The following is a 17,523-nucleotide window of genomic DNA, read 5'->3' on the forward strand; positions in this document are numbered from 1 at the left end:
GGTGGGGAGGGGTTGTGTAGAGGTGGAACACCTCATGCGCTTCTAGTAGATGTGGGAACTTGTGGGGATGGTCTGTCTGGAAGAGGTAGAGTCCCTTCAGCTGCTTTTACCTCGCAACAAAGACATCTCTGTCAGGGCATGCAGCTGAAGAGGAGAGAACGAGGGAAGCTGGAATCCTGCTGTGTCCAAGCTGAGCTGAGACAAAGCACAAGCACAGGGAGGGATGGACGAAGGCAGAGCAAAGGGAGTTTTGAAAAACAGTGGAAGCAGCGAGACATGGGATGGTCAGCAGGAAAACAAGGCTTCAGGGGTTGTGTGAGGCATCAGGAAGCCACTAGAGGTGAGGGGATCTCACACGACAAGCATGTGAGACCACGTCCCTGCTTTGCTCGGGCACAGCCACTCTCACCTGAGGCAGGGGGCAAGTGGTACTCGCGCGTTGCTGGAAGGAGCATCTGATCCTCCTGCAGGGAATGCTCATCTGAGGGTCTGGAGGGGAGCTCAAGGTGGGGGAGAGTGGAGCTCCCAGCTTGGCACCTGGCACAGATGCTCAGGTTGGCCTGTCTTGGTCCAGGAACCAGGCAGCCCCTACCAGCTGTCCGTGGTGTCCTGCTGTGCTTCCCAAGCACTCTGCATGCCTCGGCTCTCCCAGTTCCTCCAGTGTGGCTTGCTGGAATCAGCCCAGCTGAGGGAGGTGGGATGGGGAGCCCAACAATGGGTCACAGAAGCACATCTGGGTTGGCATCAATAAGTTATAAAGGCTTGTCAGCAGACGAATGGCGTTACCTCAGCACGGACCAGGGCCAGGCATTAACTTTTCATGAATGGCAGCCGGGGAAGCAGAACATGCAAGAATGGGATGGCAGGAGCCCGAGATAAGGAGGCAGAGGAGCCTGGCAGAGAGCTCTGCCCACAGGAGAGCTCTCCAGGACCCAGAGAAGCCGGCCTGCCCACAGGAGAGCTCTCCACCACTCCATGCTCCCTCCCCCTGAACCACTCCCATTGCAAAATCCAGTTCCACAGACTGCACACATCATGCCAGCAAGTACACACTGTGCTCAGCCCAAAGCCCCTGGTTGTTCAGATCCTCCTCCTGCATTTAATTTAATGAAAACTAATGGGGGAGACAATTATCCCTGAGGCTGGGCTCAGGAGATGTTTCGAGGAGGGAACTCGGCAGTTTCATGGAGATAGTTAATAATACCAGCCTGTAACCCTTAAGAGCCAACAGGAAGGACTTTTCTATGCCCTGCAATAAAAAGCGCAACAGGCAGCAGTGCAAGCTCTGGGCAGCTGAGCAAGGCCCGGGTTGGCAGGGATGGCCCCCAGGATTTGTGAGGGCAGGATTTCCTCATTGGCCTCAACCCCTCAGGGGTCATGATTCCAAGTGATGGACAATGCTCACACTCTACTTTCTGCAAAGCACAGGGGGACGTGATTGCCTGGACCAAAATCCACACTGGGGCACGGCTGTGGGCCCTGCGCATGGGCATCAGTGGCATTACCCTGGAAGCAAACCTGCCTGGGCAGCAAAGGGTGCAAACACATCCTGCTCCTCTGCTGACGGGCTCAGCAGGCACGATGGTGGTTCCCAAACCCAGCAGCCATCCAGTGCATTGCCCCCTCGCCCTTCTGCTCCTCGAGCGCCCGCAACCACACAGCGCTGGCTGCTGGAATTCCAGCAGTGACGTGGCCGCGGGTGCCAGTGCCAGGTGGGAGCATTCCCCAGGAGCAGCAGAGCTCCAGGACGGCTCACAGCCCCCCGAGCCCACAGCCCATGCCTGAAACTCCCCACAAGGAGGGAGAGGGCTCACAGCCAGCCATGTCCTGCCCCAACTAGTCAAAGGGAGAGAACAAGTCTCACACAGCAGCTGCCGGGAGCGTTTCAGGCACCTGGCACTCGCAACCACCAAAGGCCTAAAAATCCCCAGTCTTTCCCCAAATGCTGCAGCAGCCTCTGATGCTGCCCATTGGGGAAGCAGGTTGGGTTGCCTGCATTTCTCCATCCCCAGTAGCTCCTGGAGCTTTGTTCCTGCAGTGGTGCACACACCCACCCAGCACTGCAGCTCTTGCCCAAGGAGGGGGTCACAGACCCCACTGCAAGCCCAATATTTATATATTTGAAAACAACACTCATGTCTTCCCCTCTCCTTCTTACCTCCCAGCAGTGCAGCAGTCTGGCAACGGGAGGTAGCAGGACCCAGCTCCTGTCCCAGGGAGCTGCTGCAGGGGAGACCAGCCTCCATCGCCACGCTGGCATCCCAACTCCTCCAGCCTCTAATGAGCAAAGCCTGGGAAACAGCATACAAGAGAAAAAAAAAAACCCTTTTTAGCCCCTGAAACACCCCTCTCTGCCTGCAGCCTGGTGGGCTGGGTGTGGGGAGGGCAAGGGTCCGGCCAGCACATCCTCAGCCTGATGCAGACAACACTGACCATTTTCTAGGCTAAATTTTCAAAATGCTTAAAAAAAAAAAAATTCCAAGAAACAAGCAGGCACTGTTAACCTTCACCCAGGTCTTGAACTGCCCCCAAATCCCTTTGGGATTTTGAATTTCCAGCCTCAGCCAGCCCCCCCAAACACCACCTTCTCAGCTCTGCATCACCTCTGCTCCCATACCCCAAATCTGGGATTTGGTCCTCGATAAAAGGTTGGAAAAAAATACCCAACTCCCACCCTGGGTCTGGCAGCAAACACCAGGAACAAACTGCAGAGCACCGAAATCAAATGTTTATGTTGATATTTATTACAGCAGGGGAAGGGGGAGACGGGGGGGAACCATTTCATTCAAAAAACCATCCCATACCAATGAAGACAATAATTTAGCTATTCATTTTAAAATACATTAAAACCGGTCCTTTCATTTCCTCACGTCAGAACAAAAAATTAAAAAAAAAAAAAAAAAAAAGGAAACCCCCCCCCAAAACCTGAACAAGATGAAAAAGTGGAAAAGGTAAAAAGTTGACCCCTTGGGGAGCCCCTGGGTATGCAATGCAACAAATCTGCATTCAGTTACTTGGAAAATATTAACCTGGCTGTAACTATGAGACTGACAGCCTCAGACCCCCCATCCCACCCACCCCTCCCGACTTTCTACAGGTAAAGTACAATGAAAATGGCCTAGGAAAAAGAAGGCAAACGTTAAAAAAAAATTATTGGTATTACACACTAAAAAAAAATGTTTTGTCATCTCATGTCTTGCAGTCAGAATAATAAAAACAAGCCAAATGTCCCCCAAAAACATTTCAATGAAGGGGTGCGGAAAAAAGACATCCCTTTAATAAAACATTATCAACAAATATCGTACACAAACTACAATGTATAATAATTATTTTTTTTTCCCCTCTCGGTAATTTTCGAACCAGACTACAAGGTAAGAAAAAACACTGAAACAAGATACAATGCTTTCAATAATCCGCACAAAGGTCAAATCCAAGGGAGAGAATATTTTACAGAATATGATATACATGGAGCAGAAATGGGAGCTGGAGAAAAACAAAGACCAAACTACAGGATAGTGTCATGTACAGAGATCCCAACCCGCCGCCTTGGCTCGTCCCTTCCTCTCCCACCAGAAGGAAGGGCCTTCGATGCTTGCCATTAATTTTTATTTTCTTATTACAGAGCGAGCCTACAGAATAGCAAGGTTACATTTTAACAACAAGAATTCTTTAAAAAATATCTCCATCCAGTTCCAAATTATAGATAAGTGAAATCCTGACAAGAGCACATCTCTAAAGAAAAGAATCCCCTCCCACCCTCCCCCCCCCCCCCCCCAATACCACCAAAGCAAATAAAACCCCCAGAAATTCCCAAAGTTAGCTGGAGATCACAGTTTCAAAGTCCCAGGTCAGATAAACCCCTTTTTCCCGGTGGATTAAAAAAAAAAAAAAAAATTATTAAAAAAATCGATTTTTGTAGTGAACCAGCTGAAGGACTCTGGGGAAGGGAGGGACAAGAGATTTCTTCTTGTACTCAGAGGGGGGGGAAAGACTAACACAGTGCATGCCACAGTCACAGAGAGCAAGATCACGATTCATTCGAGGATGTGATCCTAGAAGGGGTCACCTGCGTTAACAAGTTTATAACGAGGTGGTGGAGTCTCTTCCCCAAAGCAGATCTTGTTAACTGGAGGAGGAAGCGTTGTGCTGCAAACGAACAAAAAAAGCCCCCCAAAACAAAAAAAGAAAAAAAAAGAAAAACAACAAAAAAAAGAAAAACAGGCCTTCTGAACGAAAACCACCATTGTAAACTGTCCAGTTTATTTAAAAAAATGACTACAACAGAGACAACATGATTTCATATCTAGACTAGCTTCCTGGTGTCGCACGGCACAAACATACAACAGGTTCGGTTTCTGTCTTTATTTAAAAGAACAAAGCAAAGAGATCGGAGTTGGGTGCTAGAGGCTTCCGTTTGTTTCCAAAAAGAAGTGTCATGTACATATATAAACCCTTCTGCACAAAGAAGGGTCTTGTCATGTCTTGAAATATTTTAAGTTTTGTCCTTCATGTTTTATGGAATAAAAAGTTCAGCCTTTTTATTGCATGAAACTAAACCTGGGGTTTTGGCCCCCGCCACATGTGTCCCTGCCCATACACCTAGCTTCTTCTTCTTCTTCTTCTTGCATAATTCGTTGAGATCCTCCGAACGGCAGCTGACTCTCTTGATCCTGGAGAGGAGGAGGGGGAGGGAAATCACACACTCATCGTCATGCTGGGGGAATACTGCAAGAGAGACAGAGCCACGGTGAGAAACCAGGCGGGTCAGACCCCCGGACATCGAAGAGGGGGATGCAAAAGGAGGCTGATGACAACTACACAGCAACCTAATTGGATCTAATAAACCAGGAAGAGAGGATATGCTGGAGACTCCAATTTATCAGGGCCTAATCTGTGCTGTAACTTGCTTTTCCGGGAAGAAAATCAGCAGAACAGTATGGGGTGAGATGCAATTTAAAACAAATAATTAACATGCACATGTGTATATGCTGCTAATAGAGGGAGAAGAGGAGGGATGTCTGCAGCCACCCACGGAGCCTCGAATCAGCCAGGCTGCACTGGGGCTCCTCTCCACCCTGCAGATCCTCCCCCCTACGCCAGGTACAGCCCTGTCCCAGCACAGACCCCAGACTTCCACCCACTGGCCTATTCCCTCCTGCCCATTTTTCTGCCCTGGAGCAGCTCACACACGGCATAATCCAGGTCCAAGCCCACCCATCCCCGTGCCGGGACACCTCGGGACTGTCTCCCTGTCCCCAGGCAGGCACTCACTCACATTGTCATTTTGGAAGGAATGGAGAAAGTTGCCTCCCAGCTCCCCGTCGTCTCTTGGAGTGCCCGGGGGATTGCTAATGCCACTTATGTTGTTTGGAGAATTCTGTGGGAGACAGGAGGGGAGGTGGTGAGCAGGTCCCCACGCCGCCCCCCTGAAACGCCACGGGGGTAGGACACAGCCCTGCCCACCCCAGTCACATTCCCTGTGTCCCCATCCATCAGGGTCACAGCAGCACCCCAGTGCTGAGGAAAGGGGAGAGCCCACACACCCACCCTGCAACCCCACTTACTTTTGGAAGTCCATCTATGTCTCCTGACCCTGCACAGGGGAGAGAAAGGAGAAGAGCCTTACTGGGCCTGCAGCCATGGCCCTGTGCCCCTCACACCCTCACTGATTTCCACCCAAAGGCTCTGCTTTGAGCACTGCTGCAAACTGGGGGCTGACCCCGGGATGGGAGCAGGCACTGCGATGCTCTGCCAGTGTTCCCAGGGCATGAAGGATCACCGTGGCTCACCTAACGATCCGTTCATGTGATGGGGTTCCATCCCGCCCATGCCGCCCATGGGGCCGTCAGAGCCGGGGCCCATCGGGAACTGCGGAAGAAAAAGGTAACAAAACCAAAATCAGCCATGAAACAACCCCAAGCAGCTGCCACGGTGGCTCCTGAGGACTGTCCCTGCCCCAGCCATCCCTCTGGAGCAGGGCAAGGAGGGGCGTATCACAGAATGACTGACTGTTAAGGCTGCAAAAGTCCCTTGAGATCACCAAGTCTAACAGTCAACTCAGCACCACCACTAAACCATATTCTGAAATGCCAGATCCACACATTTCTTGGACACTTCCAGGGATGGTGACTCCACCACTGCCCTGGGTAGCACATTCCAATGCTCAGCAACTCTTTCCATGAAAAAAATTTTCCTAATATCCAATCCAAACATTCCCTGACATGACTTGGGGCTGTATCACCCCCCAAAGGCTGCGGGGCTCATGGTCCTGTGGGTTCGGCTCTAAAATACGGCTGGATGGCAGACCCAGAGCCATGGCAGCACAGAGGGCTCCCTCCAACCAGCATTCCACAGGATTTAAGGTTGCCCATATCCCACAAAACCCAGCACCTCGGCCGGAGCAGCAGGACCGCCGCTCTCTTAATAAGCATAAAAAATTAACAAAGTCGCCCAAGAGTTAATCGCTTTTTGATGGTTTGTTTTATTTCTGTTTTGTAACAAATGGCTGAAATCAATTAAACTGCTTTACTCTCAACTGATGAAGTTAATTATGATTTGTTATGGTATCTGATATGTAAATTATTAGAAAGCAGACTTACATTCGATCGACTGCCTGCGGGCGGTACTGGATTAATCATTGTGTAGATGTTGTCACTTGAATTTGTTGAATCTGTGGAACAGTGAAGCCCAGTAAGTCGGGTGATTAATTCATTTCTTAATTAAAACAAACTCATGCCACTTGAACTCATTCTTTTGTATTTTATCACCCAAAATTCCCTCTAACTACCACCATTTTCTGGCTAATTTGTATTTAATGAAGATCCACAAAGTTTTTAATCACAGAAATTCAACTGTGAAAAATAATTCAACTCCTGGCTGGGAAGGGTGGGGAGGTAATTCCTCACCTTCCTGAGCCCCACAGCATGCAGATCCATAGGCGGATGTAGGAACATCCCCAAATGCCATCCCAAAGCCAAGCAGCCCATGCCACTCACTTCCCAGAAAGCCAAAAGCCACAAAAATTGGTCATTACCAATAGGGCAGGGATCACCTGTGCTCAGCAGTACAACCCCAGGGATGTGAGTTTCCTGGCATGGGAAGGGGCAGGAGCCTGGGAGGACTGGCCCTGGAGAGAGGGGGGGGTCTCAGGGGGCTCATACCTGCAGGGCTGGGCATGATGGGTGTCCCTGGAGGGCCACCGCCACCGGGCGGACCCTGCGGAGACAAAGCCGGCATCAGATGTGCAAACATGAGCATTGCCCACCTTTCCATGTTTTCAAACACCTCCCCCAACTCCCACCCCGCCAAACCCAGGCCCAGTCACCTCCCATGGCACTGATTCCCCCCCAGGACCACGCGACGAACTCCTGACAAAAGGACAGACAGCTGGGGCAGGAGGACTCACCACATATGTACCAGGCGATGAAGAAGAATATGGGATCTGTAAGGACAAGAGAGACAGATTCAGCCATGGGGGGTCCCACAGGTTGGGTCCCAGCAGGGCACAGCCAAAACCCCCAGTGCCCCCTCAGCCTGGCCATGATGGGAGTCCCAGCAGCCTAAAAGAGGCTGGGGAACCCCACTGTCATTAGCAGGACTCAGCTAACGGGGAATGATCCCGTTTGCAGGACACTTCCCAACCAACCCAGCTCTTGCCCCAAGACACTCACTGAGTTAGCACTGCTGGGGTTCGGCCACGGTCTACCAGCGCCCGGCCCCCTGGGGACAGAATTAAACAGGGGAAAAAATAAATGTTGTGCTTTCCTCCAAACAGCCCCGAGCCAGCGGTCCAACCTCCCAGCACAGGGATTGCCTTACATGTTAATTCCAGGCATGCCAGGACCTAGGGAGTTGGGTGGAGGTCTCATGCCGCTGCCGTAGTTCTGCAACGATAACCAAGGGTCAGTCTACCGCAACGGGAAGGGACACCAGAGAGACGAGAGCAAGGGGAAAAAAGGCCAATAAACAAACAAAAACCCAAGCGTGTCTGTGTGCAAAAATGAGCTTTAAAAAACAAATTAATGACGATAAGCCTAAGAGGCAATCGTGTTCACAAAAAACCAGGCAGCTGAATATGGATGGGATCCAGGCAGAGCCCCAAAGTTCCCCCTCCTTGCTCTTTGTGGAGGGAAAACATCCCCCTCCCAGCTCTGGGAGACAATTCTGTTCACAGTCCCCAGCAACAGCCTTTTGGATTTTTCCCTCTGTGCAGGAGAAAACAGGGGCAGGAGGAGAAAAGGCACCACTTGGAAGGTTCCTGCTGCAGTGTAAGGATGAGGAAAGTCTGCATGAGCTCCCCCCAAGATGGAGCATTCCTTGCTCCCTGGATGGCTGCTGGAGTAGGGAAAACCAAGCCAGGCTTGTTTTTCTGTTGCTCCCCAGCTCTCTGCTCCATCCCCTGGAGCGGGTCTGCAGCCGCGGGGAGTGGGCGAGGACAGGCAGCCCCCTGGGCCTCCTCTCCTGCCTTATTCCTCCCTGGCTTAGCCTCCAGCTGGGACCAGGAGCCTCAGATCTGCATGCCTCCTCTCCTAAAACCAGCTCTAGTACAAAGCCAAGCCCAAGGCAGAGGAGGAAGAGGAATCCCCCGAATGCCGCGCTCCATTTGGTCTGTGCTTTGCTCCCTGTGCCCTCCAGGCGACGTGCAGCCGGATTTAGGTCGCGCTGCCGCTCTTCCCCTCCCACCTCCCTCTCTGTAATGCATCTTTTTGGATTGTATTTCTGCCATTTAAAGAAAAAACTGCTACAGCAGGAGGAGGGATGGCTGGCCACTTCCTACACCCCAGCCCCTTGGAGTGCTCCAAGATGGATTTTAAGTTCAATGCTTTAGTGCTGTCAATTTTTACCTGGATTTACGGATGCACCAGTGCATGGTGCCCTGCTGAGGGCATCACCAAAGTTTGTTTTGAAAAGGCAGAAAAGGGTTTTCCCCAAACAAATTACCAGCAAGTCCTTAATTGATTGAAAATTCAGCCATTTACACTGAATAGCAGCATCAAGCCCCTTGTTTTAAAAAAAAAAAAAAGGGCTCAGCATTTTTAATTGGAGTTGAAAGGCTGGAAAACGAAGCCAGCTGAAAGATGCTCAGGGAGGGTGGGGAGGGAACGCAGCTGTGCTGAGCGACCTGGGCAAGGCACCGCCAAAACCCACAGAGCTACAAACCCTCTTCATATCGGTGCTGGCAAACCCTGTCCTGGCTTCTGCAGAGCTACAAATGGGACTCTTAAAGGGAAAAAGGCAGCGGCAATCAGCTGAAAGGGATGATTCATCACTGCTGTGTAATAAGGAGCTGCTGTCAGGACGCCGGGATGTCCTGGCTGGATGTTCTGCAGCCCTCTGGAATTGTTTGAGCAGTATTTAGGAAGGTCCCAATATAAAACTTAAAGGTAAACAAGCCCTGGGCACACAAGGTGTGAGGGGCTGCTGGGTCTGGGTCGGTATTTTTGGTGGCTGCCTGCGCAGGCGCCGATTCCTGGATGGCTGCGGGGAGGCAGCGCCTGCGGGTGCCAGATTGGGAAGCCCAGCGCTTCTCCAGGGAAAGGCTGCCGCTTAAAAAACCTCTCCCCAATGTACACACACAGGGAACGGTGGAGTCAAAAATAAAGCTCTGAACATTTCACAACTCCTGCCGGCTCCCAGAGCCGCCGCCATCCCACGCGGCGCTCAGCGCGCGCTCGCCGCTTCCAAGTTTCACGGCGAGCTCTGGCAGTGGGAAGCAGCCTCCCCCGGGCAAGCCGCCGCCACTCGCCTTGGCGCACGCCACGCTAGCAAAATGCATTTTTTCTTTTTTTATTTTGGGTGTAATCCTCCAGGAAAGGAGGATTTTAAGCACAGCAGCAGCGCTATGAGATGGCTTGCCTGCGAAACGATGCTCGCGCAGGATTTTTGTCCCCTATCCTAGGATGGATGGAGATGGCCGAGCACCCCCAAGCAGCATCCTCAGGTTGGTGCTAAAGAGATGATACAACTCCCTCTTTACACATCCACTTATCTCAACAGTCTCCAGGGGAAAAACAAAACAAAACTCCAGCGCACCCGCTCGTCTCCTGACAGACTCTGATCCTCGCGCTACAAACTCCACGTAGGCGACGATGCAGAGAGGATAAACCTCCAACCAAAATATGGTAATCTGGTTTTGAAGTCTCATAGAAGGAACAAACAGGAGTGAGTCAACAACAAGCCACTCCATAAAGTGAATCAACGGAACGACAGCATGTATTAACCCAGATCTGCTTAATTTCAAGAGTTCACTCCCCTTTCCTGAAATAGAGAGCTCAAGCAGGCAGCAGGAGGGGCAGGTGGAGGGGAACCTCGCAGGGGAAAGCCTTATTCCCTTGCTCAAGGGATCTTTGCCATTTCTTTTTATTTATTAATTTCAAATGCAAGCCTCCTTTCCCTTTCCTGCTGTTAGGGTCGTAACTGTTTCCCAGGCAGGCAGTGTAATGCACTCAAAGGCTGCTCCGGTGCGGAGCTAAGTGCCATCCCCTCTGACAGAAGGGCAGGAGGGAGGCTGCAATACCCTTAATGAGCTCTGAAGACCTCACTCCTGTTAAAAGGAGGGATTTCCAGATGCAAGCCTAATGTAAAACGCATTAACACTAATGGGGGGACAGGGTGTGTTGGGGGGGGGAACTCCCAGCCCTCTGAGCCCCAGGAGGTTGTTCCCACGGTTTGTAGGATGCACTTTGGCACTGGGCTTACCTGCGGACCGGGACCCATGGGGCCCATCCCTCGTGGAGGATTCATCCTTTGCATGGGGCCGCCCATGTTAGGGTGCCCTGTTGGGAGGAAAGCAGGGGTGTTACGTGGCACCGCAGCCACTCTGGGTCCCAAATTAACAGCTGATTAGGAACATCAGCGCTCGACCCTCCTCTGCTGGGTTTACCTTGCTGTCGCGTGGGATCCATCGAATTGGGCAGCAATGGCTGTGTACCGGGAACGGCACCCGGGGGCTGTGAAAGCAAGGGAGCAAGATTAAAAAAATAAATCCTGCATCCTGCTGCATCCTGCTGCATCCCACATCCCACTGCTACAGCCTCCAGGTGTTTGCCTCCCTCATCCTTCTGCAAACCCCCTCTAAACCTTAAACAAGGCGCCAGCGTTTTCTCCTCCCGCCAGGCTGCGTGCTCTTGTACTTTAGGGAAGCAGGGGAAAACCCAGACTGAGCAGGGCAGAGGTGCCAAATCCAGCAGGGAAAGGTGAGGAGCAGGATGGTACCCTGGTAACACACAGCACCAGGGCCAAACCAGGCAGTGATTTGGCTGTGGTGGGGAGATGCTCCATGTGTAGCAGAGCAGGGCTGGGACCCACCCCCACACAGGCTGAGGGGAAGCTGAATGCTCCCCCTCCCCAGACTCCCATTCCACTCGGGCAATGCTGCTATTTAAGTTTCAAAGGCTACTCCAAACAGATAAAGAGGAAGAAAAATGCAGATACTGTCTGCCTGAGGGAAGCAAACTGTAAACAGTTTTGCTACGGCACTGCTTTTTACTTGGATGCCAATACAGAGGATCCCAGTGCTGGAGCACAGCACAGGCCCCGGGTGCACACGGCTGTGCTGAGGCAGAATCAGCCCAGTCCCAAGATTTTTGCAGGCTGGAAGCTGGCAGCAGGAGGAAGATAAACCAGGGGGGTTGCAGAGGTGGATATTTACACTTCTGCTGCCTGACCTTCCTGCCTGCCTGTTTATTCCTCTTATCCCTCAGGATGTGACCATAACCTTGCTGAGCTCTGCCTAGGTACAAACATGTGCTTTATATGTGGTGTTTGGGGGAATAAAATGAAATCATTCTAATTAACTTTACCCACTCCTGGATGCTTGATCCTGCTGTGGGAACAGCCTTCCCAAACCAGTCTCTCCTGCCTCTCCTGCCTGCTCAGTTCGCTGTGCTCACCTCCAGCAGAGCTCAAGACGAGCCCAGAACCACTGCAGGATGGGGTCCTGTTAAAACTGACCCATGAGGAGGTGCAGTGAATTAATACCTTGTTAGAACAGCCATCAGTGCCCTGGGTGGAAAGCTCTTCCAGCCACCCTGGCACGGGGGTCCTCCATTAGCCCCTTCTGGGTTTTTCTCAGCTACATCTCAGCTGTCTGACTATCAGTCAGCAAGTTCCAAAGATTCAAGCCTCAAATTCAGGAAGCACAAACCCAGAGCAAGCTGGTACACCCTATTTCCTGACTATCCTGCTCTTTCTGCTAATTAGACCTACAGGAAAATAACACTGATAGCCAAAAAACAAGCTCCCGGGGTAATTTTTGCAGAGACACCTCTGCTGCTAAAAGGAATTACAGGTTTCCTTTAATTTCCCTTTAGTGACAAATAACCTCTGGCTTGGTCATTACCCTATGGATCTGCACAGCATCGTTGGGAAGGAGACAAATTCCTTAACCAAAGGCCACGCATGCGTCCAGGCAAGGCATGGGGTGGAAGCCTCAGTCCATAAGGCCAGAAACAAACTGCCCTTGTATAAGCTGGGGTAAGAGGATAAACCCAACCCAAAAAATTCAGCAGTGACCTGCCTCGCTTGACCCTGCCGCTGATCTAAACGCTCGGTCAACCCAGCAGCAGGATTATCTTCATCACTTTAATTTTCTGCGATTGCAGGGAAAATCCAGGCGGACAGCGAGCACGCGGCACGGCACAGCCCTGCTGGGAACACCACGGGCGGAAAGCAGCACATTCCCCGTGGCTGTTCCCACCCTGGATAGGCCCAAACCTCAAAATAAAATTAAACTACCATCGTTAAGTGACACCTGATGCTCCAGCACTAGGAAAAAGGAGGGTGACCAAAGGAGGCAATGCTTGCCACCCAAACCCAAGGAGCATCTGCAGGACACCTGGCCCTCGTCCCCCTTCCCAAATAACAGCTATCCCTAGGAAATGTGGAATCCCGGGAGTGCAGTACCTGGTTGCCCATCCTGATGGGGGGCCGGGGACCTCCGGCGTAGCGCGGCGACATGAACGGCTGTGGGGACACAAAAGGGGGTCAGGGCTGAGCTGTGGGGAGGCAGCACGCTCCCCACGCACGCTGGTTAGCCTGTACACACTGCTTTTGGTATTTCTGTGGTTTGTTTTGTTTTTTTTTTTTTCTGGAGACATCCTTTTTAAAAAAGTTATGTTTCAAAAGGGAAAAAAAAAAAAAAGAGAAAGGTGTCTGGAGTCCGTTTTTTAGACATTTTCTCTGTAGGTTTATTGTTTGAGAGCGTGTTTGACATCGGCAATACTAGGTGAGGCTGTTAAAATTAGTGCATGGGTGGGAAACCCTGAGTGTTAGATAATGTTCAAGTTTAAATATATAGAGATATATTAAAAAAAAGTGGCAAATAAGCACATACAGACACGCACACACAAAAAACCCCAGTGCTAAGTACTGAAAAAAAAAAAAAAAAGAAGAAAGGCTTAAAGTTACTTCTTTTTACAACTGCTGCTACTAACAGAAGCTTAAAAACCCACATCAAGTTAAATTTCTCAGGCTACCTTGGGCAGGTAAAACAGTCTGATACCCACGATTGACTTCTCAGTTCATTGACAACTGCATATCCAAAAAAAAAAAAAAAAAAACAAAAAAAAACACAAAAAAAAACAAAAAAAAAAAAAAAAAAAAAAAAAAGCGAAAAAACCCAACATTTTGCTTTGGAGCTGGGGTGCCTGGGAGGATGCTCCCCGGGGAGCGGGTACCCGCTGCCCAGCATGCTTACAGAGGGGGGAAAAAAGAAGTAAATCGAGCGCACGTCCCGGTTCACAGCCCTACCCATCACTAGTGTCTTTACCTGACTGTGGGGTCCCATCATGCTGCTAGGATTGTGGGGTGGAGGCTGTGCGTGTGGCGAGGGCTGTGACCCAGGCGGTCCCTGTGAGGTCAGACAGTAGAAGGAGGTTATAGATTAGCACATGAAAGCGCAGAAAGAGCTAAAAAAAGGATTCACGGGTGGACCTGTTTAGTTGGGGAGTCAGTTCTCCCGGTTTTAAATTATTGTTTTTTCCTTTTTTTTTTTTTTTTTTTTGTTTCTAAAATTGAGTTTCTATTCATTTGCAGCCAAACAATGAGTTATGATATATGCAAAAAAAATATATTTTCAAAATCAGAATATCTGTCAAAATACAGTGGCCACATTGAGGGTAAACGGTCCAGTGGTTCAACCAAGTCTGCAATGATAAACACACAGGGAAACACTTTGCAGGGGCGTGCAACGAGGAAAAAAAAAATATATGCAGGAGAGGACCAGAGAGGTTGGGGGGAAATACAAAAAACACCCCCAAACTGAAAAAAAAAAAAAAAAAAAGAAAAAAGAAAAATTAAAAAAAAAAATCTTTTTTTTTCCTCTCTCATCCCAAAGGTTGGAAACACCTCTGGGTTTGTGTTTTGACCGTGGTTCACTGGAGGTGCTGGAGTGAGCGCGGAGGACGAGAAGCACATCCCAGCTCACGCTTGGGCAGCGTTTGGCTGGCACAACCAGGGCTGCACCGCCACACTGAAGGGATGCAACATCCTTCCTCGAGGTGGATTCCCTAAGGATGCGAGTAAAATGGCTTGCGAGCAAAGAAAGGATGTCTAGGGGAAAAAAGGAGAGATTAGTTGGTGCAGGTTTAAGGCTGCAATGCAGCAGTCGCTGACATTTTGGGCTTGAACGCCCACTTTGGTTTTTCTTTTTTTTTTTTTTTTTAAATTTCCCTTAAAAGCACAAAATGAAAATTTGCTTGGAAAAATCGCGAGCTCGGTGCAAGAAACATACCGGTGCGTGTTAACGTGAGGAAAGAAAAAAAAAAAAATAGTATTTCTTGAGTCAAAGGAGGTGTAATTGGTAGAGAAAGCACAGGAGCTCTGTCAGTAGGTGATGGGAAGCGACGGCAGGCTCCAGGACCGGCGCCGGAGCAGATGTTCTCTACCTGCCTCGTTACTAATTTCAACAAGTGTTCGCCTTCTAGCTGCTGCCAGCAATGGCATGGTTTGTTACCATTAGCAATTTTCTTAATTAACAGACATTAATTAGCCATTTAGCAATTTTGCAAGCATTTGTTTAGCAGCTTTCCTAAACATGAATACCACTGTGATAATGGTACTGATTAGAGGGTCCCCTAATTAACAGTACAGGGAAGGAAAATTGAAATCACATAAATTAAAAAGGGAGGGGAAGTTAATGAAGGCAGGACATATTTGCACCTGCAAATCTTTTGTACGGCGGAAACTTGAGTGCAATGTAAATAAAGTAAGAGGGTGGGTTTTTTCTTCTTCCCCCCCCTTTTTTTTTTTTAATTTTTTTTTTAAATTTGAATGGTTCGGCGGTGAGATGGAGCCAAGCGGATTTAAAACCAACAGCCTCCTGCCAGCCTCTCTGCTCCAGCCGCTGAAACCCCACCACTTACACCACCATTTATTCTCCAGGAGCCAAAAGGAACCAGGCCCTGCCCTTACTGCCTGGCCAACCTCATCTGGACCAGGTCACAGCACCTCAGGACAGCCCTCCCCCTGCCTTCTCCATCCATGTCCCACCAAAGTGGAGAAGACAAACCTTTGAGGTCCAACTGCAGCATCAACCTCCTTTAGCAGAAGTCCTCTCCAGGCATTGAAGTTGACTTATTTCTGCTTCTGAGTTGCTAAGTCTGTCTGTGAATGCAAAGTGCAGCAAGAGCAGCACACAGCTCCCGCTATCCCCCAGTGAGGTCTAGCCACCACCAAAGCCCTTCCTACATGCCTCAGCCACAGGATTTGGGGTAGGGAAGATTAGAAGAGGTGAATGAGTGATGAAACCAATTGGAAGGTAAAAACCAGGGCTGGCAGAGGCCAAACCTCAAGCCCCATCACTGCAAGCGTCAGTGTCCCCCATGATGCCTGCCTTGTGCTGCAGGAGGGGGTCATTGTTGTCCAGGTACCAATGTCCTTCCCCTCGTATCCCACAGCAGGTGAGGATGTGGGGTGAACAGGTATCAAACACGTGGGAGACACGGCCACCTGAAAGCACCCTGGCTGGGCCTGAAGGTGATGCTCTGGCTCTGCATTTCGAGCTGCAGAGCAAACAGTGTTTGATTATTGGAGAAAAAGCATCTATGGGACATGGCAGCATTTCCACCAGAGAAAAATCCCCTGTGGCAGCTGGATCCAGAGAGCATCCGCTGTTTGTGCTGCTGAGTGCATCCTCTGGAGCGTGGTCCTGCCCCAACACCAAGGCTGCTCCCGGGATGCTCCAGGCTCGGCGCCGCAGCATCCTTGCCCTTGCATTATCCCATGTGGTACCGTTCCCAGAGGACACTTCTGGATAAGGTGATGCCCAGCTTGTGCAGATGTTTTGGCAGGCAGGTAGGAGATGAAAGCAGCTTTTTTATTTTTCCTTCTTTTCTTGCTTTTTCCCAGCAGCAGCATCCAACACGCTCGCTCGGAGCTGCGACTGCCGCAGCCCCCTCGGCACGGCTGCCCTGCTCCGTCAGGAACGCAGCCCCTCTGGACAGTGTTATCTCCATAAATATTTACAGATGTTTCCGGGCTGGGACCCGTGTAGGGCTAGGAAGGCCTGCCACAGCGGTTGCCTTTTCGCACGGAATTGCCTCGCTGCAGAGGAAGCGGCAGAAGCTCCCGATGGATCATGGCAGTTGAGACAAGTGTTTTGCAGAGACGACTTGTGGGCACCAACCAACAGAACATCCCTTTTTTCTTAAAAAACCCTGTGTTTAGCAGTTATTAACTACTCCTGTTAAAAGAGGACATTGAACACATGCCATCCTGCTTCCTCCACATCCCTCTGTCCAGCCCTGGAGACACATCCCTGCGGCACAGCTCCTTCTGACACTCCATGCTGGGCAAGCAGGACCTGCTCTGCAGTTGCTTCACTCTCATCTCCAACCAGCGCTCTCTCCAACCAGAGAAACTCCATAATCTAATAAGTTTTCCCTTTTTTCCCCAAATTGGACACTCTTGTGTGTGGGGTTGTTCTTCATCTTCCTGTAGCTGCCTCAAAAAACACCAAAAACAAGTCCACAGCTGAAACGGTGTTAGAGGAAACTGTTTCCAACAGCTGTCGGTGCCCCAACCTCTGCTCTGCTTCATTTTTTTCTCCCCTCTACACTCCAGGGACTTTCAAAGCCCAGCCTGGCTTGCCGGACAGCCGAAGTTTGCTGCCACAGCTGCTTCCTACAGGGAGTTTCCAGGAGATCAGGTTATTTCCACTCTGTCTTTCATGAGCTCGACTCCTCAAACTTCTTGTAAAATATTAAAGATGGAAAATGGCATGAGCAATCATAGCTCTGCGTGTGTCAATTTATGTTTCCAGTGTAATTCACCACAAATGGATCATGTTTTATGGGCTACATACTTTCAGCTAATGGGGGAGTTTTGCTATTTAAAAACATTTTCAAGCACCTCTGGGGGTGGAAGAACAAGGCAGGACGGTACGAGAAGGCAAAGCATCACTGCCATGAGACACTGATGGTTTCGAGATAGCAATAGGGAGGCATCTTGTGTTTAAAATACCTGCCCCTGCCTGCCAGTTTTGACGTTAGAAAATACTAAAATAAATTAGATGGATATTAATTG

At 50.1% G+C, this 17,523-nt stretch overlaps 1 protein-coding gene across 2 annotated transcripts in view; it reads right to left on the bottom strand.

The window, feature by feature from the left end:
• Window positions 1-3,255: 3,255 nt before the first annotated feature.
• SSBP3 (single stranded DNA binding protein 3) overlaps window positions 3,256-17,523 on the bottom strand; it is a 55,198-nt gene continuing 40,930 nt past the window's right edge. Inside the window, exons 6-18 of one of the 2 annotated variants that reach the window (XM_032117867.1) lie at window positions 13,769-13,849; window positions 12,904-12,963; window positions 10,883-10,949; window positions 10,699-10,775; window positions 7,819-7,883; window positions 7,671-7,719; window positions 7,406-7,441; window positions 7,161-7,215; window positions 6,600-6,670; window positions 5,790-5,868; window positions 5,565-5,593; window positions 5,276-5,377; window positions 3,256-4,725 (exon numbers count right to left, since the gene is read on the bottom strand). In XM_032117867.1, the coding sequence (XP_031973758.1) occupies window positions 4,696-4,725; window positions 5,276-5,377; window positions 5,565-5,593; window positions 5,790-5,868; window positions 6,600-6,670; window positions 7,161-7,215; window positions 7,406-7,441; window positions 7,671-7,719; window positions 7,819-7,883; window positions 10,699-10,775; window positions 10,883-10,949; window positions 12,904-12,963; window positions 13,769-13,849 (801 nt within the window). In that variant the 3' untranslated portion in view covers window positions 3,256-4,695. The remainder of the gene's footprint in view (window positions 4,726-5,275; window positions 5,378-5,564; window positions 5,594-5,789; window positions 5,869-6,599; window positions 6,671-7,160; window positions 7,216-7,405; window positions 7,442-7,670; window positions 7,720-7,818; window positions 7,884-10,698; window positions 10,776-10,882; window positions 10,950-12,903; window positions 12,964-13,768; window positions 13,850-17,523) is intronic. The other variant, XM_032117868.1, reaches the window with a different exon arrangement.

The sequence above is a fragment of the Corvus moneduloides genome, chromosome 9 (assembly GCF_009650955.1).
Source record: "Corvus moneduloides isolate bCorMon1 chromosome 9, bCorMon1.pri, whole genome shotgun sequence".
Lineage (NCBI taxonomy): Eukaryota > Metazoa > Chordata > Aves > Passeriformes > Corvidae > Corvus > Corvus moneduloides.